The following is a 26,553-nucleotide window of genomic DNA, read 5'->3' as shown; positions in this document are numbered from 1 at the left end:
GGGGGGGGGGGCGCCCCCCCTGGGCAGCATTGCAGCGGATAATCCTTGCATAGCCAGAGTTTGTTTGATGCCTTGATGTTAGTCAAGGTAATAACAGAGATGGTCGCAGGATGTCTCTTTGCCCTTGGCCTGTCTGGGACAGCTATCATTACAGACCCAGTGCCTCTCCAGATAAGAGCACCCGGGCTGTCGCCGCAGCAACCTGCTGTGATAGCTCATGCTTAAAGGATAATACTTTTTACACATTAATCAGATGGCGCTTTGACCACAGAGTATTGCACGGCCCAGATGAAATTGAAATGCGTGGTTTGGTTCCCTGATAATCTCCACACAGACATCAGTAATATGTCGCCACTGATCGTGCTGAAGTGAAAACCGAGTCATGGGAACGACTGTGGCAAGTTTGAATATTTATATTCAAAATGCAGATATTCTGAGAGCCTCACTTATTTCTTTCTCTACTTCAATCTTGCTAGTTCTTGAGACCATCTGGACTGTTGGCAAATGTAAACTCTCTGTTATTATGAGAGATGAGAAGCTGTTTCACTTTTAAATTCTGGAGAAATGCAAACACGTTGTAGCAGAAACGTCCCTGGTACACATTTTTCAGGATGTAGTTTTCGGTAATTTTTTACAATGATGAGCTGTCCTAGCAACTCCAACCATAAAGCATGACGACCAACTTTTCACCAGCTAGTTGTTCCCCTACAAAGCAAAGGATAAATGCAATCTAACCTTATGTTACACCCTAAGAAAGCACTACAAATAATCAATTCTTTGACCTCTAAGTCTTTGATTTCTGCCATTTTCAATTTAGCAGTTTAAAGTGAAGTTTATTTCGTGTGGGTTTTTCCTCTCTCCTTCCCTCGTGAGCGAGAAATTGCCTTTTCAGGTTGTGAAAGCAGCCACTCATTCGTGTTAATTTCTGTGTTGCTTTCCATCAATCGTCCACCCCCTCTCTCAGGGTTTTTATGTTTATCCCCATCTGTAAGACTGCCTCTATCCTCCTCCATTCTTCCTTTGTGTTTACGTCCATGAATTTTGAGGAAAACATGTTGAGGAGCTCCCCTTGGTGATGGCAGCAATTTAACTTTCATATATTCCTATCCTCCAGACACTGCTTAGTGCTGCTGTAGTGAGTGAGTGAGTGAGTGTGTGTGTGTGATTGTTTGAGTGCATTTTTTTTACAGTATGCTAAAGAGTATTGAAACTAAGCTTTTATTTTGAGCTACAATTTAGGAGAGAGTCTGACATTGACAGCGTGGAGGTGAACACTCATCTGAAAATATAAAAACAACATTATGTTTTTCAGGATGTCACGTGATTATTCAAAGGCTTTCAGTAGAGAAGGTGGCGTGCGTTGTAAGGTCGGTGGCGTGATTCATACCTCTTGACTGACAGCTTGTCAAACACTGAGCAGTAATTGAAAAGTGGATAATGATCGTTGTTTTGTGTGAAATTCAAACCAAGGGTTGGAAAAGCTGGTCTTGTAGGGTCAGCGGCTTCTTTAGTTTTGTAAGCTTGAGTAATTAAATCAGAGAAGGGAGTGAAGTATTCCTCAGCTCAGTGCCTCGTCTTGTTTCCTCTTTAATCAGGTGGCTATTAAACCTCTGATTGCACTCCCTAACTTTTGACTTCAGCTTGGCTGTTAAACACCGACTGAAAGCATGGTGTGTGTGTGTGTGTGTGTGTGTGTGTGTGTGTGTGTGTGTGTGTGTGTGTGTGTGTGTGTGTGTGTGTGTGTGTGTGTGTGTGTGTGTGTGTGTGTGTGTGTCAAAGAAAAGCAGTCTTTGGATCAAAAAGTGAAAAACAAAGGGAAGGGTAAATGCAACACACACGGTCGTAGTTATTCCTCTTCTTGTTGACTCAATGATTAATACTTCTCTCCACAGCCATAAATCATTTTCCCCAGGGTACCACTGACCTGTGAGATATATCTGTGACCTCACGTATTACTCAAAACACACACATTGATGCATTAAGCCGCACATGCACCACCAATCCTCTTAACACAAAAACACGTTCATTGATATTTGAAGAAATAGTTGGTGTTTCATTGCTATAAAACAGTTCTGAAATGAGTTCTGCCTCGCCATGCTGCTAGTGACATATGACCTCCTCCAAGGTCATCCCAGATTCCCCCTCCTGCACCTCTCAGAGATCACCCAGATTAGAGCGATGTCGGCCACCGCCGGCCGGGCTGCCTGCATATATCTGTTCCTGTGTTCTCGGCTTACTGCTGCTGGCACGGACAAGGTTGTTCAGCAAGGAGAGTTGACCTTTGGGTTGAAACCGAGAAAAAACCTGGTGTTGTGCGCTATATTTAGGGCTCATTGTTTGAGTTTTTTAAATAACAAATCAGGCAATTTATCTGTGTTTTTTATATTGAAAAACAAAAAGATCAACAATAAAAAACTCTGAGGGTTTAAATCGGATTATAAAAAACTATTTTTAGAGTTTAAGCATTTATTACTTATTTTAAACTCAACTTCGCTTTGAGGGACTATATCAGACGGCACGTTTACATTTTCTCTTCTTTTTTTTATTATTTATAACCAGAAGCTTATTCAAAATGGTGCAAAAGGACTTTGTTTTTTTCTCAAAACTCCCTTTTAGTGTCCTCTTGCATTTTGAATCACAGCATTCTGCTTGAAAGTCTTTTTAAACTTTATAGTTTTCTTTTGAAAATTAAAAAGGAAAAATGCTAAACTGATCAAACAATACAAAATAAGCATTAGCTGTATTCGCCATATCACTTTTGTGAGTCTAATTGGTTTGTTGCCCCTACAGCTCCGACCATCCTCAACGAGTTGAACTGGACCCAGGCGCTGGAGAAGGTCTTCATTGAGAACCGTCGGGACGACAGCTCTCTGCGCTGGCAGGTGTTCGGCAGCGCCACAGGAGTGACTCGATATTACCCAGGTAGGCCGCAGGGAACAGAGTCAACAGTCTGCCTTATAACTCACGGCAAGATAAAGTCTAAATTGACCCTAGGGGCTCCTCCGCTGCAGAACATTGGCAATCTCTTATCAGATGGCTTTACTGGTGACTCGATACACAGGACTAAATTATGATTACTTTGATATAATCTGATAAGAAATATCCTACAGTACACTGAACGGCTTGTAACTTATTTTCTTGCTCTCTCCAGCCACTCCATGGAGAGCGCCCAAAAAGATTGACCTGTACGACGTCCGCAGAAGACCTTGGTGAGTGCCATCTTTATTAAGATCTGGATCAGAATCAGAGGGATTTTATTTATTTTCTGCCATTGTTAATGCCCATTGGCCATATTAGGGAGCATTTGGCGTATTTCAAATAACCTACCTCTCATTTTGGTCTCAATTGTCTTAGTGAAGGTGAGTGTTGAAAGGCTTGAGTTTTGGATACCAGTTGAGTTCTCCTGAGCGTTAGGATTGGATGAGGTTGTCTCGCTTGGAGCAGACAGCTAACTAAAACAAACAGGAGCAGAGTAAAGGTGCAGAAATGTAACTTGTCACTGGAACACCTGGGCTGACAGCAGAAACACTGTCACACTGTTTACAAATGGTGACTAACTGTTGTTTCCTGACCTGAGTCCTTACACAATGTCTGTGTCATTGCCATTGCTTTTTCCTGTTATATTGAAAATCATTTGTTATCACTTTATCATCTTAATCTTTTTAAATCTTTGCTCCATGCTTCAGTGAAAAGCAGTAAACTACTTACATTCAACTGTTATAACATGCATTTATTTGTGTATCAATACAATGCCTTTATAGGAAGAACGTTTTAAATATATATCTTTTTTTTCTTTTACTAAAAGTGCTATAACTTTACATTTCTGTGCTTTTTAAATGTTACCACATAATCCAAAACAATAACTCGTAAATGTAGTCTTTCATTTGGATTCCTGTACAGTGCTTCGTCTCTTGTAGACCTCCCTTGCTCGAACTGGCCCGGAGCTAAATAAAGAATATTGTTTAGTGAAACGGGATTAAAATGGTTTCTCGCCCGTATTTATCTCAGTAAGTGATAATGTTGGTGCATTTTCTCTTGATACGAGGACATAGCAAGATATGGCCTAATGTTATTGTTTACAATTCCCATCATTGCCTGTGGGTCTCTGTACAGTAAGTAAAACAGGCTGGACAGAACTAGGCTGTATTCGGCCAATCAGCCCCTCTACCCCCATGCCATCTTCTTGTCCACCCTTCCTCGTTCAATCTACCTGCCACTGTCACATCGGCTTTGTGGCAGTTCTGCCTGTTGCCTGGTTACAGGTTGGAGTGGACTGGACATAAGCATGACAGCCATGTTGATTAGACCTGACCCCGTTCCATCTCTGTCTGGATCCATCTCGCTTTTTGAGGTCAGCCCAGGCTGTCACATGAAGTCAATGAGCTCATACCAAACAAACAAAAGACGAGCAGAGAAAGAAGCTTCATGCATTGTGATGAAGTTTGATTGAAACTCAAATCCAAAATGCACATCTTGTAATGTTGTAACCACGTCTGAAAGAGAATAATTGAATTCATTTTCAGGAGTAAATTAATACTTCTGATGCTTATTTGCTTTTAATGTTTCAGTCAAGGTTACATTTATTCATCCAGAAAAACATGGAAATTATAGTGCTCCAATTCTAAACAAACAGCACTGGTTATAAAAGCATTATAAATAAATACCCTTTAAATATATGATTGAATGGATAAAAAAATAAATAAAGATATATTCCATAACAAAAATGTTTAAAGGAATCAAACAAACAAAAACAACGTCAGAACAAACAAACATTTAAATGGATTTAGTTTACAGCCTCCTTCATAAAGTTGTGGTTGTACTGTTTTATCCTTTGTTTGAGTCAGTAAAATGAAAAGTGATCGCCTATTACCTCCCTGTATCCAGGTGTTCCCTGACAGTTTAATGAAGCTAACAACAGAAGTCTCCCCAGTGCTTCACTGTCACAGAAGCCAACAGCGTAAACATGAGAAATTCTGGAAAACACAAGGCAGTGTGTAGCAGGATGAGTTAAAACATGGATTCTGTCTCTGATCTGTCAGCGATACAACCATAATACACCAGAGTTTAATTCTCTTACACATGTTTTGACTGGGGGACTCCTCCCGGAGACAGAAAGGACCAAGGAAGCAGAAAGATGAGGGCGGCTGCTGAGCGACAGTGTGACAAGGTTGGACAGAGGAAGAGGCGTATGTGTTCACGAACACCTTGTCTCCCCCCTGGTCTTCCATGTTTGTCACTCCTGTCGAGCTTCTTTTTTTTAGATGTAAGAGCCTTTGAAATGTCTTTGGCCGTTGCTTAGCAACTTGTGCTGAGTTGCGGGGCCGCGGTGGCAGGGAGTGTCATGATATGTCAGGTCAGCCGTGTGTGATTATAGTCTAACTGCTGTCTCCTCGACTGACACTCTGCAGAGCGGACGGCCAATCACACGCCTTACAAAAACAGTCAACAGGGGTTAGCTACGCCCGTCATGTGTGCTTGCATGAGATAGCAGCCTCCGTCACGAGGACAGAAACAAAAATGTGAGCAACAGATTCAAAGATGAACACCACTCATGCACAACACTTATAATAAAATCAAACTGATATTTAAATTCTACTCATTTTTTGTGGGACGTAATAGGAACTTTAATTATACACTTCAGCTGCTGTGTGTGTTTTTTGCTTGTTTAAAAAAGAAAAGGAAAAAGGTGTTTCCAAGGGCAACAGTTGGGCGACGTCTGAGAGCCGGCATTGCTGAGAGACGCACTGTCTACTTGCCGGGTGCCTGACTGAAGCGTGCATATTGATAATCGATACAAGACACTAGACCACAAGTTACAATTACAGCATAATGCTTAATCCTCTATAATGAGTGTTCTGCATAATGTCAGACACACAGCATGTTATCTGACCCTGACCACCATAAGATAAAAATCATTTAAGATGTTGGATCAGTTTTTTTCGCTTATAATTGATATTAATGTATATATTTTATATTTAGAACAATACAATCACTGATTCCATCCAGTATAATTCACAATGCTGAGTTCATAATAAAATATACAATTTAAAACACCATTGACTTCTGCCACTGCGGAAATAAGATACATTTAAGTGTCGAGTACGATTTTGTCCAAATAAGTCAAAACAATTGCTAAGGACAAACATATAGGTTTGAACAACATACAAGCCAAAACCATTTTAAATTAATGTACAGTCAATAATGTCCAAGCACATACAGATCTCACATATTACCCCCCACACACCCCTCAGCAATCCCCCATCACAAACTCCCTGATACATCAGATCACATGAGCAGATATGCCTGATAGATACTGGAGTATAGCCACTGGAGTATACACAGATGCAATCGCAGGAACATGTTTCTGTGACGTTTGCGCTGACTCTGTCTCCAGTGAGAGTCTCTCCCCCCCAGTCAAAGGTGTGGTTTACAAAGTGAGAGTGAAAGCAGGGGCCAGGGTTCACGGCCAGTTTGTAGCGTAATAGACCTGTAGCTTTCCTGGGACGGATGGATGGCGGTGAGGCTGACCTGGCCGAAGCTGTGGAGGTGAGCCTCTGAGGGCAAAGATTGGAGGGCAGCCTGACTCCACAGATGGGCCCTGTTCCCGTCTGCTCCCCCACCAACATCCACAGGAAAATTAATGGTCCAGTCAACACACTTAATTGTATCCAATTGCTCTGACATTAATTATTAACATTTGTCCATTATAATGTCTGTTCGTGTTATCAAGGGAAGCGAAGCAGAGGGGGAAGTGAGGCAGGGGGAGAAGCAAAGGGGCGAGGAGAGAAATAACCAGAGACAGGCGTGGAGACCTGTCAGCCAAGCGTTGCAAAGATCCCATTACCTCCCAGTTCACAACAGCATGTATGCTATATCACATATTGATTTCTTCAAAAAGTCAATCCAACCTCTTTGTAAATATTAACACTGCTGTTTTATCCTGGAAGCTGAGGCTCCCCAAAATACAATTTCCAGTGTCTTCTTCTTTAAATCTCTTTACACTGCTTCAGGTGGAAGCAGAAGCAAAAGAAAGACCAGTGTTTTCTTAGTTATTGGATTAAAGGTGACACCAGGCTTTAGCATCCAAATAAAAATATTTGACATTTTGGTTTGAACCTAAGGTGATAGACACAGCTGGGGACTACTTATTCCATCTCAAAGAGCAACAATAACAGACTTGTACTTGTCAAATAATAATTGATGCTGATGTATTCGAATATGCATGACTGATTTAATATTCTGTGCTTTTTGCCGAAAGGAATAGTGTTCGTTAAATTGATTCTAAAATGTTATGTGTTCGTCTTGGGCATAACCGGAAATATGGAAATATGAACCTTGGTACCAACACTTCCAATAATCAACAGAAAGTGGAATAAATAAATGGCAGACAACATCTCTTTCTCCTGCAGGCTCTCTGGGCGCTGTCCTCCTATATTTTTCTAATCTTAATTCAATCTTTATTCGCCTGCCACATCCACAGGAGCACTAAGAGAGCAGCAGTCCATAAAATAATAAGCCCATCAGCACAGCACAAATCCACACACACATGTGAGCACACACACACCTACACACACCTACACACACACACACACACACACACACACACACACACACACACACACACACACACACACACACACACACACACACACACACTCGCTGTCTCTCTGTTACATACAGTTCTCACATTATTCTGCTGTTACTTTGCTTACTTTAACTGTACATGATGGATGCATATCAGAGCACAAACTGTAAAGGAAATGTACATGTTCAAGTGAACTAACACATCCACCTATTATTTATACAATGGACAAGTGTAAAACACACTCAACTGTTAACACAAAGTTAGCATTTGCTGCACACACTAACTGTGGCACAGAGACACCACATGCTACATGTATCTATGGCATGTTTCTGAAATGTATGTGGCAGATAATTCCTTCAATTTAAATGTAATGCACAACACTTTGTTGAATGGGTCAGGGCGCACAAACACAATCTCCTGAGAGAGTTAGCCCCCCGGCAGAGTTAATGTATTGATTTTTCAGCGCTGTTCCATGATAAAACTATTTCATGAATTCCAATGAGATTCCTTCACCAGACTGCTGCAAAATGAAAAAAAAAATACAATCATCCCAACGCAGAATATGTCATTGTGTTCGTTGCTTGTATAATGCATTTCTTTTAGAGTGATGGCAGGTGGTGGCGTGTTGTAAAGGTGGCATGGCTCTCAATGTTGCTGCTTTAATCTCTTCTCATTTGGAGCGATACCTCGTTCCACCTCGGTGTAAAGAGCAGATGTCTACATGCACACACGTGTAGGACTTTACATATTGTGATAATATGTGCACGTTTTTATCGTGACATATATATTGTACATTATGGCTCTCTGGTATTCTCTTACTGTATGGGCCTACAAGTCACTAATGCTGTGTAGCCAGATCTTCAATGTATCGGTTTAATAATATACCATAAATAAAAAATGGCATTGGCTACTTAATCTCAGGCATTCACAAAATCTGCTGTTACGGTGCATCGTATATATATATATACATATATATACTTGCTCAAGGATCATTTCCCTTATCAATGAATCTTTTAATTCAGTTTTTGAACAATCAGTTGGTCTATGAGATTTCATAAATTATCCCCACAAGCTTTTTGAGGTGATGATTACATTTAGTTTGTGTTGTCTGCTTAACTGTCCAAATCGAAAAAATCAGTAATTCTTCACATTTGAGAAGCATTTTTGCTTGAAAACTGACTTTAATTATAAGTGCTTCGATGAGTAACATAATGATCGGCTGTAAAAGATGTTAGGCATCATCTGTGAACGGTTGATGTAAATGTATATTTTACAGAAAAACAAACAGCACGGTTTTGCATTATACACTTAATTACAAATGAGTATTCATTAAAAAAAAAAGGTGTGATAACTATAGCTGGACCGTGTCTGAAACTGGTTATTATCCACCTGGCAGATAAACTTTCATGGTCACAAAGTAGCCACCACTGTTCTTGTGAAGTAAGGTTTCACTTGAATATTACTATACATTTTTGAAAGGTATAAACCAATTTAATGAAATCACGTAGAATTTCCCATTAGTTTATGCTCTGTAAAGAGCTGCCCTCAAAGAAAAGCACCAACAGGACTGACACATTGTCATATGTTAATGAAATGTCTGAAATAAAGTGCTCTCACTAGCTATGATTCAGCCTCAGTGGTTCGATACCATCCACAAGAGAGAGAGCAGACAGAGAGACCACAGGCTGATATGTTGTGTTTGCTGGCTGATGGTTGTGTCGCGGTGCAAGAGAATGGGCGACGGGGCTCAGTTCAGCACCAGCCAGGCCCATCTGCTTGTCACCTGGCCTTGGCACGCAGGAGTCTGGGTAATGACAGGGAAAGAATGGCATCAGTGGGCAGAAGCTGAGAGGTAATTACTGACTGGAATCCATGCAGAAACAACACATCTGGATCCATGAGTCAAAATGTGGAAGATTATACACTGATACTTGCCTCAATTCCAGATTTGTATCCGTCAGAACCGCATATCAGCCTGGAGACCGAAAATCCTTGACTCCATCCCACACTCTCTGATCCTGATGTTCTCTGCTGAGAGGCACAGAGAAAATTCATTTGTAATTTAGGCAGTGGAAAGGGAGAGAAAGGGAGCAGCGCTGATACCCCAAGACAATCTGTGGGGAGAATCAGCCATGGCAGCACTATACTTTCAGTGTTGAGTGACGTTATCCTAGCTCATGTGTTACTCCCCTCTACTCCATCACTGCTCACATATTCCTCCTAAACCCCATTACTGATGATCAATGCTGCTTCTTTCACAGTTTGAGAGAAATGATCTACTTGAAAGTGATATTTTCTCAGCAGATTTTAGGGCAAACGCTAGCACAGTTCTCAATTGGGAGAGTTTACATTGGAGCTGTGGAAGATGACCTATAATGACGACTAGTAATAGAAGACTGCATTGCCTTATAATTAACATTTGGCCCCCTCAAAGTCCCATTTAAGGACTATTCTCCTCTATGAGAAACTGACCAGAGAAGTTAATGAAATCCTGCAGGTTGTTTGCAGGCACCAAGCGTCACCAAATGACCCTCCTTCAATCTCCAGCAGGGGTGTCTCCCTCCTTGAGCCTGGGGGAGTGGAGACGTGGGCCACATGTTGACCGAGTTCCCGTCCTGCATCGATGACCGCTTTTACAGACCCCATCCACTCGAAAGAAAGAAGCCGCCACTGTGTGGAGTCTCAGCCCCCNCCCCCCCACCACTCTCTCTCTCTCTTTCTCTCTCTCTCTCTCTCTCTCTCTCTCTCTCGCTCTCTCTCTCTCTCTCTCTCACTTCGCACTTTGGACATGCTCAGTTAATCGACCTCTTGCAATGCAGTGCCGGTGCCGAATCCCTGTTCTATCTGGGGGGTTTTCAGGCAGCTTTTCAGCAGAGTGGGGCCCAGGTTGTGTCTGAAAAATGGATTTGGCCAGCCCAGGCAGTGTGCTGAGGGACGTTATTTCAACACGGGTCAGGGGTTGTGCTGCAGGTTGGAGTGGCTCCTGCCAGTGAGTGGGAGCGGTGAGACTTGTGGGAGCGGTGGTGAAGCCCACCGGAGCTCTGTGGCTCTACCTCCGTATCAGCTTGGCCGGGCATAAGAAAAGAGCCTCTCTGGCCCACAGGCAGCTGGCTTCTCTCCACACTCAGCGGAACGGCTGATAATCAGCAGAAAGAGACCTCTGATGATTACTCTGCCTCTGCCGATGACGGCTGCTAACTGCTTGCCTGCTCACTCCTCAGAATGTCAAACTAGTACTCACATTTGAAAACCCCCTCCCCCTTCCCTATAGAAAAAGCCTACAATGTCCATCAATCTCAGCTCTCTTTGTATCAGGCCTAAATGTGAGTTTAATTGCCACTGGAACAGAATGAAGGAATTTTTGATTTCCACTGTATGTCATCCTCTATCAACTGTGGACAGATGCTATGTGCGCGCCTTTTCCAGGACACAAGATGTCTGGCTTTGCTAGTCTCTGCCTTGTGGGCCTCCGCTGTGCCGGGCATGACAAACGGAACAGCCCTATTTTAGTAGTTGCTTTGCTGCAGTAGCATAATGGTCTTAAACAGCTTGTCTCTCTTCCCAACAAAGGATCTGCCAGGGTAAATAATGTGTTTGACGCCCAACTGATGAGTCATCAAAGGAGCTGAGCGTCAGCTATTTTATTTTACTGACGGTACTTAGCTCAGCACAGACTCTCCACAGCACAGGTCAACACAACTCAGGCATCTCCTTTAGAAGTTTATACACATTTCAAGTGACTATGTATAAGGTCTGCATAGGGTGACTGCAATACAATTTAAAAGTAATTTATGTTCATTTTAAGTCATACATGTTTTTTATTTCTCTTTAACTTTATATATATAAAAGTTGGTACTTCTGTTTCTTGAAATAAAATGTCAGTATCCTAAACGCTTAAGTAGGGCAGTGCAAGTAAGATTATTTCACTACAAGAAAGCAAGGTTTGGTTTGGAAATAACTATTTGAGATAGTATGTCAACCTGTTGGTAGGTTCTTAAAGAAAAATCTAATTTTATTAAATTGTATTAAATAGCATAATGGTAATATCTGAATGGTACAAACCTCTTAAACACATAACGCGTAAATGTCATCCCTTCTAAAAAAGATATTTGGGTTATTGGTACTGATAAACAATTGCATGAATCTTCTGTTTATAGACAACATCTAAGATGTAACACCTTTTAGACTTAGAACTTGGCTCTACAGTGATGGCTTGTGTGCTTAGGAGGCTACACAGCTCAGTGCAGGCCACTTTTTGTTAATTAGTTATTATATACTGAGACCATAAACTAGCAATTACTTTGGCTTATGCAGTAATTATTTAGAGTGGGCATTGTTATTCAGTTAAGAGGAGTATCTCTGTTGAAGTCATTCGACAGTAGCTGTGGCCAACACTGAAGTATATAGCACAACTTATTAACTCTTCTAAGCACATAAGCCTTTGCCGTATTCTGTAGCTTAAGTGGGCTCAGCCATGGTCGCTTCATATTATCATGGCTCAGCTCATTGTGATTTTGGCTCCTTTCTTTACTGCAATTCTCAAAGATTATGGAACTAAATTAAAGTCTGTTCTTTGTGTCTTTTGTACAGGTATATTCAGGGTGCATCTTCTCCAAAGGACATGGTCATCATTGTGGATGTGTGAGTATCCTCAGTCTCTCTCACTGCCTCATCCTTCAACATTTCCCCCTGGCAGGAGTGGATGTCTCCTTCAAAGGGCGCTAGTGCCACCTGTTGGTCTGAGAACAGCCTCAAGTTAGAGCACATCTGATCATTTATTCACAATCATTGAAGTCCACTTACTGTCTTAACACCATCTAAAACATTCAGACGTAATTATGAAATGTTTTCCTAAAATTAAAATGATTTAGTGAGAACGAAACTAGTCTTTTACAAGTTAGGAAAATGTGTCGTATCTAGTATCACTGCACTGCTAAGTGCTTCATTGCATTTTCTCTTCAGGAGTGGCAGTGTTAGCGGACTCACTCTGAAGCTGATGAAAAACTCCGTAATTGAGATGCTGGAAACTCTATCAGACGACGACTATGTGAATGTGGCTAAGGTAAGTAGTAGCTTTCATCATGATTTGTGATCAATGCTAAAAATCACTCCTGAAAGCACCAATCACAAATATTGTTCATATTCATTAATAAATTAGAATCAAGCAGTAAACACCACAGTGTGCTCTTACTGCCCCCAGTTATTTGCTGGCAGTGGAAATACTGCACTTCCCTCATTATAGTGTATTCACTACCATCGTATTACCACCGTTGTCCGTGAGGGATTGTGCCGACTCTTTCTTTCCCTGTCTGCTGATTGCTAAGTTTTCTATTAGGACTTATGTTTAGGGCAACATTAACGTTATCCTATATTGCAGGACAGATAACACACACACACACACACATCCACATGCTCTGGGTGGTGGCTCTGTTTGGAGACTTCCTTCGGTAATCCTTCCTAATCCATTGCTCTTAGCCACTGTATGCCTCTAAATCCTAGCTCTAAGAGCAATAAATGAGCATGGTAATCTGGGTGGGAATGCATCTGATTTTCACCCCACTAAAGAAGTGAAGGCTTACAAAATCTTGCTGTGAATTATTTGCAACACAAAGACATAAACAACCAAAAATTAACTGAAAATAATCAACAATCACCGCCTCTGGTATCTAAGTGTTTCAGCCCTTTACTCATGACAAACCGTGGCCTCAATGTTGTTATGACGATATAATTAGTTATGATAATAGAGATTTATTTCGAAGGATTTTTTTTTTAATTTCTTTAGGCATCATCGATGAAGCCAGTTTCTTCTACATCTTGTTACATAGCTACTGTTATTCCAAGCATTTTAAGACACAGGAATGTGATATTTAGAAGTGACATTGATGAATATTGAATATCTGAATACTTTTGTGTTTTTGATTTCGATGGCTGACAATTTAAATATGACACAACACCAACCCATGAGAAATGTCATCTTTTCTCGCAAACATAATGTTTTACATCAATCTGTCATGAAAATGTCAGTAGATGTTGTAGTTGACCTTCAAAAGGAAACAGCATTTGAAACCTGCTATTACAGACACACTGTAGCTGCTGATATTGTCTTCTCATATAAACACTGCACACAAGCAGAAAAATAAACCCCCCATGCACATCCATACTCCTCACACAAACCTGCACACACAGTTTTAGGATAATTTGGTGGATGAGATGAGACAGATGATATTACCTTGGCCGGGTTTCTGCTCGGTGGCTTGTATGGCGTTTCAGGTGCACCTGTTCTTTGTGTGGAAAGTTGTAATTACCAGGGTTTACTGCCAGCCAGAGAGTCGCAGGACAGCTTACATCTGCACACACCCCCGTATGCATCCTGCCGTCATGGCCTATGCACACATACACAGAAACACACAGATATACAGAGTCTTACAACATTTGGACAGATTTCTTTTGGTGGTATTTTTAATATACACATACAATATGTTCATGTCTGTGTTTGCATTTCCCCTTTCTAGTTCAATGAGAAGGCTGCAGCAGTCGTTCCATGCTTCAAGACTTTGGTCCAAGCCAATAATCGGAACAAAGAAATCTTCAAGAAGGCTGTCTGTGATATGAGCGCCAAAGGAACCACAGATTACAAGTCTGGCTTCACATTTGCCTTTGAACAGCTTCTCAATGTAAGAGCCAACAAGCCTTTTAGAGAAGGGCAATGCAAGGGTGAATGTTTGTCTGTGTGCCTCTAGAAAAGCCTTCAATAAGGCTGGAACTCTGTACTGAAGCTCCAGCATGTTATTACACATCCTGTCAAATCCGGTTGATTCTATCTGAATTAGCAGTGATAAACGCTGGTGACAGTGAGTGGTCCAGGTTTGTATAAGACATTTCCAGAGTTCTGTCATTGTCGAAGCTAGGTCTGGTAATAACTGCTGTTGCGTTGGAGCGGCGCTAACGCTGCAGCAGCCAGCGCCGCGCTGAGGTCTGTCAGCAGCGGGCGTCCACGTGCTCTCACACAGGTGCTGCCTCAGCACCGTATGCTGCTGTGTATTTTAAGAGGCTGCCACCCTAATGGGCTCTGATGGGATGATTGATGAGCGCAGCCCAGAGGAGATCAGCCACAGACACTTTATATTCCTCTGGTGGGCTTGGAGGCATAGAGCCAAGTGCCAGCTGCCCCCCTCCAACCCCCTCTCCGCACCTTCACTTGCCAGCAGAATGAGAAATAAAAAGGCCTGTTTAATCGCTGTCTGTGGCGGACTCACTCCCATGATTGGTGGCAGAAACACAATAAAAATATGTAATTGTAGCAATATTATTTATCTTTATAAGAATCTTGTCAGAGTGACATGCCTCTGGCCTGCATATCAATGGCAGCTGCTGTGCAGGCAGGCGGGGGAGTTGCTATCAAAGCTGAATGCTAAAGACTTGTGCCTGGCTATGAGCATATAGTGCTGAAATCAAATTTAACGCTAGAGTTATGTTGTATTGTTAAAATACAAATATTACAATGATGATAATACAGTATAAGGGAGGAATCAACTATGAAACTTTATAAAAATGCTAAACAAAAGGTTTGACTTTTATGATTAACAAATGTTTACCGCAGAATAGAGAGATAAACATTTCCCGGATATATCCCTGCTTTCTATTCGCTCGTTATATAGAAAATGACATTCAACTCTCTCCCTTCTATATTGGAAATTGTCAAGGTTAACCATCAAAGGTTAACGAAAAACAAACAACCATAAATCCATCCGGGACAGTACAATTCGTTTCTTATTTAATATTTGATTATTAAAAGACAAGATGTAGTAGGGATACAAAATAGAAATCATATGAAATGTGTATTTTTGTCCCCATAAAAATTCAAAAAAACACCCTGCACACTCTTTTAAGTGCCAATAAGAACTGAATAAATATGTTGGATATATTTGAAATGTTTGATATCTTTTTACATTTTTATAATATATATTGATATGTATGATATAGATATTTTGTTAGCTTCCTCTTTGCTTCTCTGATGTACTACACAAACAGTTTTAAATGACATGTCAGCATGATCACTTTCGTGCATATTCCCTAACCTTTCTCCGTCCCTCTTCCTTTGCTCTTCCTCTTCATGTGCCACAGGAGAGCAGTGCCCCGAGGGCCAACTGCAATAAGATGATAATGATGTTTACAGATGGCGGTGAGGATCGTGCTCAGGACATCTTTGAGAAGTACAACTGGCCCAACAAAACAGTGAGTCTCCCCCAAAAGGCTGTTATCTCCTCGTCTCCATCGCTCTGCCAGCCCGAGAGATCATGCATGTCCAAAAGACTGTCTTAGGAGGCCCGTTCTCCCTCCCTTTCTCCCACCATATTCTGCTGACGTTGTCTCATTATAGCAGAGGCAGTTGTGTTGGTTAGCCTGTCCAACGTGCCAAGCAGTCCAATCTGTGCACACAACATCCTCTCCAAGCTTTATTCTTGTCCATTTGATTCTGTTTTTTCATCTCGTTGGCCTTTCTTCTACTCTCTCCTTCTGTCTGTTTCTCTTTCTTTCTCTCCTCTCATGTCTTTTGTCGTTTTTGCTGCTTGTGTTAACAGCTCTGACCTGCTGACTAATTAGCCACTTTATCATCGGAGAGTATATAAATTACAGCCAATAGATACTAGCTTTCATCTTTCTTCCAGTCTGTCTTTCACGCCACCCGCTCCTCTCCCCACTTCACAGCCCCACAAATATTTATTCTTACATCCATTACTATCCAGTTCCCTCATGACGGTTGCTGTCACAAAGAAAATAATCTGCAGTTTGACGTCTCTTTCACTGCAGTCTAGAAAGAGAAGCTTGTGTGAGTTGACTGGTAGGCTAATCTAACAACTGAATAGCAGGGAATGCATTTTAATTGTCACATGACAGTGACCTTATTGCCATCCATGAGGAGGTTTGAGTGGTATTGTTTTGCTCTATTAACTGTCTATGACTCTCCATTTGTCTTTTCTTCATCCAGGTACGTGTGTTCACCTTCTCTGTTGGCCAGCATAATTACGATGTAACCCCTTTGCAGTGGATAGCTTGTGCCAATAAAGGTATGTGCCGAAGAGCTGTTTATGAAAGCATGTTTGTATGTTATAAAATAGGAAATCATGTTGCTAGATGGTTGGTTGTTCCTTTCCACATTGCTTCTGATAGCAACTTTATATACAGTATAGTGGCGTGTGGCCCAGTGGATAGAGCCTTGGTGGTGGGATCAGGGGGTCACAGGTTCAAACCCCACTACAGTCAGCATGTCGTTGTGTCCCTGAGACACTTCGCCCCAAATTGCTCCTGTGGGGATTGTCGACAGTATTGAGTATGTAAGTCACTTTGGATAAAAGCGTCTAACAAGTAACGTGTAATGTAATAGACACATTTTTTCATCAATTTGATTCTTCTGAGCAATACTGTAAACAGGGTCAGGACTTCCTAACAATAACTTCCTTATGCACTTTGCAGCCTATATGCCTCAAACTTTAAAGCTCCACTAAAACAGCGTAAACACGCCTTTAATGTTTTGAATTCAATACTATATAAAATTACATTACATTACATGTCACTTGTTAGACGCTTTATCCAAAGCGACTTCCATACTCAATACTGTGGGCAATCCCCACAGGAGCAATTTGGGGTGAAGTGTCTTGCCTAGGGACACAACGACATGCTGACTGCAGTGGGGTTTGAACCTGTGCTCCCCTGATCCCAACACCAACGCACAAACCACTGCACCACACGCCTCTGCTATTACACTGACTCCTATGGAAAATGTGTAAACTGACTGTTGACAAATCATCATAATGCGACATTGTATACAAACTATTAGTGTTGAATTCAGCAGAAGGAAAGCTAGTTAACGTTAGCGGTTAGCAGCCAGTGTACTGAAGTTGTGTTGACTTGAATTATGATGCACTCAATCTCTATTCAGCAAAATAACTATTGGGCAAAGGTTAACGAACGATATGTTGTGTTAATATCTTGTCAAATCTTTTGGGGAAAAAACTGAAATACAGTTGAAGGAGATAATTCCATAGTAACATAAAAAAGATAGAGAAGGAATTATGCCATGTTTCACTTCCTGACAAAAACAGTTTGCAAGGAGTGTATGTTGATAAACATAGGATTAGTTGGATTGATTGATTTTGTTCTTTATTGTGGTTTTGAATTTGTATCGAGAATCATGGAAATGTACTGGTACTGCTATCAACCACTTATTTTCTGGTATCTTTACTTCCATACCTCCCTAAAACATTTACATCTTGCAACCAGAGAAGAGGAACACAACACACTGCTTTTTCACTCAGAGGAAAGTTATCCTTTTTCAGTTCTTCTTCTTCTTCTTCTTCTTCTTCTTCTTCTTCTTCTTCTTCTTCTTCTTCTTCTTCTTCTTCGTATGCTGTTAAAAATGAAAAGTAATACGATAAAATATTAAAACCTACCTGACCCATTCCAAACCCATCCTCATTTATCTAGGTGTGTTTGTTTTACTGCATGTGATGTTCAAATCAATATTTTATTAAACTAAAGCAGCCACAGTCCCTAGAATAACCCAGAAACAGGCAGCTCTGCCTCTGACAAACAGTCGGACAACTCGTGTGATTCAGCCGCTCTTCCTGTAAGCTGCTTTGTTCTGCATGAATCTCATCTTGACTCATTCAATTCCAACCTAACTCAGACTGATGTTGCTCAGTTCGGTACACAGTTATTTTTCATAATCCATAACACACTTCTCTCCCTCTTTATTGTGGCTTGATTTAATATTGTTTCTCTGTGTTGCAATTTGTCTGAAGCTGCTCCTTTATGAAGTTTAGCTGTGTATAGGCAGCCTTTACCAATGGCTGCTGCTGATTAGCTTATTTCCGCAGAGCCAAGTGCTTCAGAAGTATCTTCCCAGAAGTTGTTATTAATTAGCGGGAGGAGTCTGGTAGCAGGGTGATTACTGTGCCATCTCACTGTCAGGCTGGGGAAAGTCCAGGATTACGCCTCTGTGCCAACATGGTCTCTGCTGTTCACCACTGTAGTGATTACCATGGTAGTGAAGTCCATGCCAACATAAGACAATAGTGTTGACACGTCAGCCTCAACGGAGCTGTCCTCTCATATCTTCACTACTTATTGCTCTTTGGTATCTAACTCCAACAGTGCCAGCTCCCTGACACTTTCACAGGCCCAAACCCTTCACCCGGCACATACACACATTCGACAAACAGCACACACACACACACACACACACACACACACACACACACACACACACACACACACACACACACACACACACACACCTGTTCAGATATACAGTTAAGACATCAAAACACACTCATTGTCAAGCACCGAACCTGGGGGGACAGAGCCCAGTGCCCCCTCCCTCAGGAACTCACTCCCACAACCCACCAGAGACTGCACCGACCGCACCACCTTCAAAACACTCACAAAAACTCACCAACTCTTAATACTTTTAAATCCAGACTAAAAACGTATCTTTTTGTCGCTGCATTTCAGTGAGCTGTTTACATCCACACTGCAGTCTGGCTTTTATTCGTATATTCTATACCTGTTGTGTTTATTTTATTATCTTTGCATTTTAATGCCTGTTTTGAAATGCCATTTTATAATATGTTTTGCTGTATTTATTCTTAAATGCCTTTTATTTGTATTTGTAAAGCACTTTGAATTTCCGTGTGCTGAAAGGTGCTATATAAATAAACCTGCCTCACCTCTTCAATCTGGCTTTTAATGTGTGATTGTTTTTGTATTGCTTGATTTTAACGTGATTTTAACTATATTTATTTGTTGTTCTTTTTCCCAGTAAAAGTGCTTCCAAAATAAATCTGTTATTAATCTATTACATTGTTCATGACAAGACAAGATAAGACTTTATTTATCCCGAAGGAAATCGTTGTGCCAGAGTCAGATAAATACAATAAACACAACAGCATAATAGTAAAACTGTACACTAAAAATAAAAATAAAATATCTACAGGAAACAACTGGTGTGTTTGCATGCTTTCTACTCCACATTACAGTACTGGACTTTACACCACATGAGGCTACGTGAGGCTCTTGTGTAGAGCGAGACTGACCCCTGCTGGACATCTGAGGGCGGAGAGTACTCAGATCTTGTACTTAAGTATAAGTACAAGTACCAGAGTGTAGGTAGTAAAGTAAAAGTCATACAATCAAAAATAATTAGCATCAAAATGTACTTAAAGTACCATAAGTAAAAGTACTCATTCTGCAGATCGGTCCATTTCAGAATAATATATATCATTATTGATCATTAAAGTGTATCAAAGCTGCTAAAGGTGCAGCTAGTTTGAATGACTTTGAATTCACTCCAGGTGGAACTAAAGTCTGATTTAAGTGGTGATTATATTTCATATCAGTAATCCAAATGTGCAAAGTAACTAAAGGTATTAAATACATTTTGTGGAGTAACAGTACACCATTTAACTCTGATTTGTAATGGGGTAGAAGTACAAAGTAGCAATACAGATAAATACTCAAGTAATGATGATATACTAGTCCCTTGAATGTGTTCTTCAGTACAGTACTTGAGTACATCTACTCAGTTACCCCCCTGGTTTACCTTGGCAAAGAAGTAGGAGGTGACGGAGTACATGCCGTCCTCCAGCTCGTGGTACAGCATGGCCCTCTCTGAGTGACCTGCAGGGAACAGGAAGTGAGTCGGAGGAGGAGCACGCTATGACCTCTGGCTGAAGGCTTCCTTAGAGACAGTAGAAAACAATGCTCTCACACCCTGACCTGGAACAAGCTATTCAAGTACTTCTTTTCTCTAGACTTGACTCTCCTAACTCCACTTCCTAATAGCATCAACCAAAAGTCTCTCCCCCCACCTTCAATAGTTCACAAAGCAGCAGCTAGACCATTTTCTGCTTCTCATCCCGATCCTAGCTTCTCCCCAATGGCTACCCGTTAAATGTATTATAGATTCTTACATTGACTTAAGCTACACAGACACACCATTTGCACTACCTACTTTAACAATGCATAGTGCACTTTTATATCTAGCTATTTAAATATCTTTTAAACTGCTGCTACTTTTGTGCCCTTTTATGCTGCTGTTGCCGTGTGCCAAACTTATTTGTTTTTTTCTAAGTATTTATTTATTTTTAAATTCTGTATTCCTGTATTTTACTTGCGTAGGGTGGACTAGCAAAGTAAGATGTTCATTGTACGGTGTAACTGTCTGTTTACTGTTCATATGACAATAAATATCTTGAATCTTGAATTTGATCAACATACAGCCGTCTGGCCCCAACCTCTTACTGACCCTTCATATAAAAGATGTTTTCTATAGACTTGCTTTAGAGTTAGAGAGGCTCTCCAGCTACATGAATGTCATATTTGTATTAGGATATAGTGTGGGTTAAAAGGTTTTCTATATTTATTAGGTCTCTGTATGATAAGTGGGCAGTATAACACTATTTATAGCTTTCGATGTCACTTGACAACCTTGACCTAACTTGAACTCATTTTTGATTGGCTGTTGGCTCTGTAGCCGTTGTGATTAATCATAATATAACTGAGGAACACGGTGTCAATCTGATGTGTCAAACAGACACCATATTTTTCTCTATCTTCAACAAATCTTGAAAACTTGTATTCCTCTGCCAACTTATCTTCAATGCCTCACCTTGAAACTTAAAACTCTGGACGGTGTTTCTTTTACAGTTCCAGTTCCTCCGTTGACTTGAAGTACTTTGTTCAATTATGTTCCAAGAATGCAGATGCAGCGATCACAACTCAACACTTAACTTAATATGGAAACATGTATTTTTGTTTTGTGTGCTATTTGTTTGTAGACATTCAAATATATGACATTTGCTATTCAAACACTGTTTTGATGTTTGTTTCACCTATTCTTAAAAACCTGACTAATTTGCAGACTGATTTTTTAAATACTCACATTTGGCGATGACGTCCAGCACCACAGCGAATGGGGTGAGCGCTCCGATCATGTAGAGCAGGGCCACCGTGTCCTGGATGGAGAGACGCTCCTCTCCCGCCCCGTAGTACAGACACCCGACCAGCAGGGACATGAGCAGCGCCTCGAAGCCGTGGACCAATACGGTGACCAGGTCTCTGTAGTCATTGTACATGTGACGCCTGAGGGGGGGGACACGAGAGGAGGGCAGTGAACACAAAACATTGATTAGAACGTGTTGTGAGGGACATCTTTGGAATATATATTGTTGCAATAAACAGCCGAGTGCACAGTTCACCTGCTGAGTCAGAGAAGATTTCTTTAAATATCACACAACTCATTGCAGTATAAAATATAATCCAAGTCTTCCAATTGTATAACCACTGCTCCCCAAACACACGTCTTATGCTAAAACATTACTTTTCAAAACACTGTGCAAGCGTTTATGTCGAAGTGGTTATGATGTACGAGATGTGTGAGAGAGACAGATGTTTTGATATACTTTTTATTTGTTTAAAGCTGCCCCCATTCTCTTTAATTCATCTCTGTTAACTGCGGAGGAAAGCAAGAAACCTTTAAAATGTCAAGTTAAGACTTGATGAGTAATCGATACACACAAGTTCAGTTTGTCTGAAGAGTATTCCTTTAAAATCTGTACAAATGAACACACTTGTAACATGTCAGGGGGTGTCAGGATTGTGGAGGTAAGACAGACTAACACATCTGTGAGAGTTGGTCTGACCTGATGAGGATGGTAAATTGGTGAAGCCGGCCAGGCAGTCTTTTCTTTTGTTTAGCGATGGTGATAACTTCCTCTCCGTTTTCTTTGCTCAGCTGCTGAGGGCTGCAGACAGGACAAGATACATTCAGTGGAAACAAGAGAAAGGATGGGGAATAGGGGAGAGTGGGGTAAGTTGAGCCATTTTTTTGTTATGCTGTCCTCTAAGCAAGGAGAAATGACACATAGTAAAAATGAAAACACACACCTATAATGCAGGATGTCTCCTATCAATGGCAATGATAAGAATTCATATTTGATCAACGGCAGTGAAAATATTACTTCTAAAAAAAAGTGGTCTTGTGGCTCAACTTGCCCCAGTGTGTCAATATATATATACAGTCTATGATGAAAATTCAGTCATCTTTAGCTTAATGATTCACATGGTTTAATAAGCTGCCAACACATCAACATATACAATATATGTGTTTAAACCTGGATAATTTTTTTTTGACATGACAGCCGATATAGCTGACATCTAGAAAATGTACTTTGACAAGCAAAAAACGTTTTTTTGTAAAATGTTTTACTTATCAGACCACAATGAGTATCTCTCTTTCCCAGGCAATGAGAAATGGGTGGAGCTTGCATAATTTCTGGTCACGTGTTTACAACTATAAGGCGTTGCCTGGTTCAATTTACCCACTGGCTTAACTTACCCCCTTCTCCCCTATACGTGAAAGTATGATTAAAAAAAAGTTTAAAAGAAAGATGGCAAACGTAAATAAACCTTTTAGTTTGTGTGGGTGTTGTGTTGGCGCCCTCTGATTTCCACATGTGATCCTCGGTGTCTCGGACCTTATCCATGAAACGCTCCGCCAGAACCGTGGAGCGCTCCAAACCCTCGGCCTCTCGCTCGGGGCTGCGCCGGTCGATACTGATCAGATCAACTGGAGATAACGAGCACAACAACATTAGACTTGTAAAAAGAACATGGTTTTGGGCATCAGTGTTTCATGTGTTTGAGCAAAAGTTGTCTAAGCTGGCACTGAGTGTGGGCCAAATTACAACTTAAAGGTCCCCTATCATACTGTTTTTCATCAACATATTACAGGTCTCAGATATATCCAGAGCCTGTCTCTGATTGGCTGAAACACCAAACAGATCATTACAGCATCCCATAATCCCCTCTGTTTCAGCCCTGTTTCAAAAGTGCTGATTCTCTGTCTGTNGGGGGGGTTACCTTGGTTGGTGATTGGCTAATGGTTACACAACCCAAAAAATCGTTATGACATCATAAAGTGGCCAAAATCAGGTTTTTATATAAATGGATCAGGACAAAAAGTGAGCGAATATTTTTTCCTGACACTTTGAGAAATCTCTTTACACATGAGGGGACACATGGTTATGTATAACAGACGTGCAAAAAGTGGATTCTGCATAATAGGTGACCTTTAAGAGATAGTTTGGTGATCTAAAGAAGCATTATGCTGTATTAATAGCTTCCTCCACACACACACACTGACCATAGAAGTCAGAGGGGTTGCAGTATCGTGGGCAGGGGTATCCCAGGGCAGTGAAGTACGGCACCATGTCCCGGGCAGCGCCACAGTAAACAGCTGATCCCGACGACAGCAGCACCACCAGGTCGAACAGCTGGAAGATGTCGGAGCGCGGCTGGTGGACGGACAGCAGCACCAGGCGGTTCCCCCGGGCCAGGCGGGACAGGGTGAGAACCAGGTTGTGGGCCGTGAAGCTGTCCAGACCTGAGGTGGGCTCGTCCAGGATCAGAATACCTACATATAAAAACACTAGTTCAATAATCCATCAAATGACATACATCTTTGTCAACAATTGGCCTCGTTTATCAGGTCTGAAGAGATATTATTAATAGATAGATAGATAGGTACTTTTATTGAATGTTTGCGTTGCAGCAGCATAAAAAACACAAGGCAATGTACACAAGAGAAACTAAGACACAGACATAAACAGTCCAATATATTTCAGAAATAGAAATAAAATAGTAAATAATAAAATATAATTGTCTTTCCTAAAGGAGAACCAGGTTGAGGTGTATACGATTGAGCCGACATAAGGACCAAGATTTAGTGTTTACAATTACAAATACATTACAAGCAAAATCATAATAACATACAGAAAATAGTTCATTGCAAAAGTTAAAGAAATCAAGAGTTTTTCTGTTTGTTCTCTCACCGGGGTTCCAGAGAAGTTGAACAGCTATACTGACTCTCCTCCTCTCCCCTCCAGAGACCCCCCTCACATAGTCGTTTCCCACCCTGGTGTGAGCGCACTGTCGCAGCCGCAGCTCTGCGATGACATCATCCACCTGAGTCAGTGTAATGTATGGTTTAGTATTACAGCAAAAATATATTTGAAGAAAAAATGATTGGCAGCTATTCCAAACATCTGTATCATTATCTTTCCTCATGGTCGGTTATGATCTTTTAAAAGAAAATAAGAAATCAGTACTTAAGACTCCAAATTGTGCAAAATGGGGAGAATAAGTAAGTGGGGGCAAAAGAGTCACATTCATTCACAAATGTATTTATTATTATCCTCTTACTATGTACATCGACTGAAGCCTTACTGGAATGGAATTGTTATGATTTCACTTTACATTTTTAGGTCAGTTTTTATTATAATTCTTACCCATTGGTTTGCATTGAGCTTTGTTGACATTGAGAACAGCGCACAGTGAAGTGTGTCATTGTTTTTAAGTTTAATACTTTTTCTTAATCCTTATTTTAGTGTGGTAGGTTACTCCAAATGTTATCAACCTTATAGTGAATTTCTCTGGTGACTTTGAGGTGCTGACAAGTGCTAAGCTAACTTGTGTATATGTGTGTATCTGGGTAAACCTCACCCTCTGGTCCCTCTGAGCCTGGCTGAAGTGGGTGGGGAGCCTCAGTTTGGCAACGAAGGCGAGAGTTTCGCGGACGGTGAGGTGAGGAAGAAGGCGGTCATCCTGCCGAACGTGAGCGATGCTCTTCTTCACCAGCTGGGGAGTGTTGGGCTTCCCGTTAATCAGAACCTGACCGGACGTCATTTTCCCGCCCTCATCACGACACGTTATGATGTCCAGCAGGGAGGTTTTACCACAACCTGGGAGAAGAACAGTACAAAGCTCAAATGAGGCAAAAACAAGTCAAATTGTGAAAAAAGTACACATTATTTTTAGATGTATTTATGAGTCTGTAGACGTAGCTGAGCTTTTTCTTTATTTCTTTATACTTCATGCCTCTAGAGTCTAAAAGAACGTAGAGAGTATTTGTTGTTTCCTGTAGTTCACTGCAGATCAATGATCGTTATCCAAGAAGGCCATTGCATCTTAAGTACTTAAAAGCCAAGTCTGTGTGTGTGTGTGATTGTGTGTGTGTGTGTGTGTGTGTGTGTGTGTGTGTGTGTGTGTGTGTATATTTGTCACCTGAGCTGCCAATGATGGCTAACATCTGCCCGCTGCGGACCCTCAGGCTCAGCTTGTTTATGGCTGTCTGCTTGTCTCCTTTCATCTCCCACGGCAACTTGAACTCTGATAGCCTCTCGTACCAGGGAATCTGAGCTGCCGTGTCCACCTGCCACACACACACACACACACACACACACACACACACACACACACACACACACACACACACACACAAATGCACCTGTGAGCACATACAACAGGCACATATACAGCACAGACATACACCAGCTAAAAGCTAAAGAAAGTTGTGTGTGAGAGCAGAGCGGTTGCCCTCGGTTACCTCATAGTGCAGGTTGTTGACCTCCAGCTCATTGCACCCCCCGCTGTAGGTGAAGTAGAGGCTGCTGTCCTCATCAGACGAGAATAACTCTTTGTCTTGATGCTGTGGAAAAAATAAATAAGCAGCTCATAGAGTTTCATGGACGCAATGACTCAATTCACATTTTATAAGTGTATCCATATCAGTGCAGAAGGACAAACTGCAATATCATGGAAATGAAGATCATTAAAGCCATACATGTCTTTGCCAAATGATTGAATACTTATTAATGAAAGTTTCTTCCTTACATGCTTACAATTACACAACTGAGAACATGGACTGCACATCTTAAATGTCACTTTATCAACGATTTGCATGAGCAAGTGTGTGTGTGTGTGTGTGTGTGTGTGTGTGTGTGTGTGTGTGTGTGTGTGTGTGTGTGAGAGTGTGCGTGAGTGTGTGTGTGTGTGTGTGTGTGTGTGTGTGTGTGTGTGTGTGTGTGTGTGTGTGTGTGTGTGTGTGTGTGTGTGTGTGTGCGTATGTG

At 41.2% G+C, this 26,553-nt stretch overlaps 2 protein-coding genes across 2 annotated transcripts in view; one reads left to right on the top strand and one right to left on the bottom strand.

The window, feature by feature from the left end:
• Positions 1 to 18,401, top strand: part of LOC104954355 (voltage-dependent calcium channel subunit alpha-2/delta-2-like) — a 47,925-nt gene extending 29,524 nt beyond the window's left edge. The window contains exons 4-11 of the mRNA XM_010781447.1: positions 2,791 to 2,922; positions 3,152 to 3,209; positions 12,176 to 12,226; positions 12,548 to 12,647; positions 14,098 to 14,259; positions 15,710 to 15,820; positions 16,575 to 16,653; positions 18,388 to 18,401. Coding sequence (XP_010779749.1) covers positions 2,791 to 2,922; positions 3,152 to 3,209; positions 12,176 to 12,226; positions 12,548 to 12,647; positions 14,098 to 14,259; positions 15,710 to 15,820; positions 16,575 to 16,653; positions 18,388 to 18,401 — 707 coding nt within the window. The remainder of the gene's footprint in view (positions 1 to 2,790; positions 2,923 to 3,151; positions 3,210 to 12,175; positions 12,227 to 12,547; positions 12,648 to 14,097; positions 14,260 to 15,709; positions 15,821 to 16,574; positions 16,654 to 18,387) is intronic.
• Positions 18,402 to 20,165: 1,764 nt separating this feature from the next.
• abcg5 (ATP-binding cassette, sub-family G (WHITE), member 5) overlaps positions 20,166 to 26,553 on the bottom strand; it is a 15,316-nt gene continuing 8,928 nt past the window's right edge. The window contains exons 10-18 of the mRNA XM_010781446.1: positions 26,031 to 26,132; positions 25,709 to 25,856; positions 25,148 to 25,386; positions 24,478 to 24,610; positions 23,790 to 24,059; positions 23,054 to 23,213; positions 22,288 to 22,389; positions 21,528 to 21,727; positions 20,166 to 20,263 (exon numbers count right to left, since the gene is read on the bottom strand). Of these exons, the coding sequence (XP_010779748.1) occupies positions 20,166 to 20,263; positions 21,528 to 21,727; positions 22,288 to 22,389; positions 23,054 to 23,213; positions 23,790 to 24,059; positions 24,478 to 24,610; positions 25,148 to 25,386; positions 25,709 to 25,856; positions 26,031 to 26,132 (1,452 nt within the window). The remainder of the gene's footprint in view (positions 20,264 to 21,527; positions 21,728 to 22,287; positions 22,390 to 23,053; positions 23,214 to 23,789; positions 24,060 to 24,477; positions 24,611 to 25,147; positions 25,387 to 25,708; positions 25,857 to 26,030; positions 26,133 to 26,553) is intronic.

This window comes from Notothenia coriiceps, unplaced genomic scaffold, assembly GCF_000735185.1.
Source record: "Notothenia coriiceps isolate Sejong01 unplaced genomic scaffold, NC01 NC01_scaffold00023272, whole genome shotgun sequence".
NCBI classification, from domain to species: Eukaryota; Metazoa; Chordata; class Actinopteri; order Perciformes; family Nototheniidae; genus Notothenia; species Notothenia coriiceps.
The sequence above is the reverse complement of the archived record's forward strand: the minus strand, read 5'-3'. Positions and strand labels throughout refer to the sequence as shown.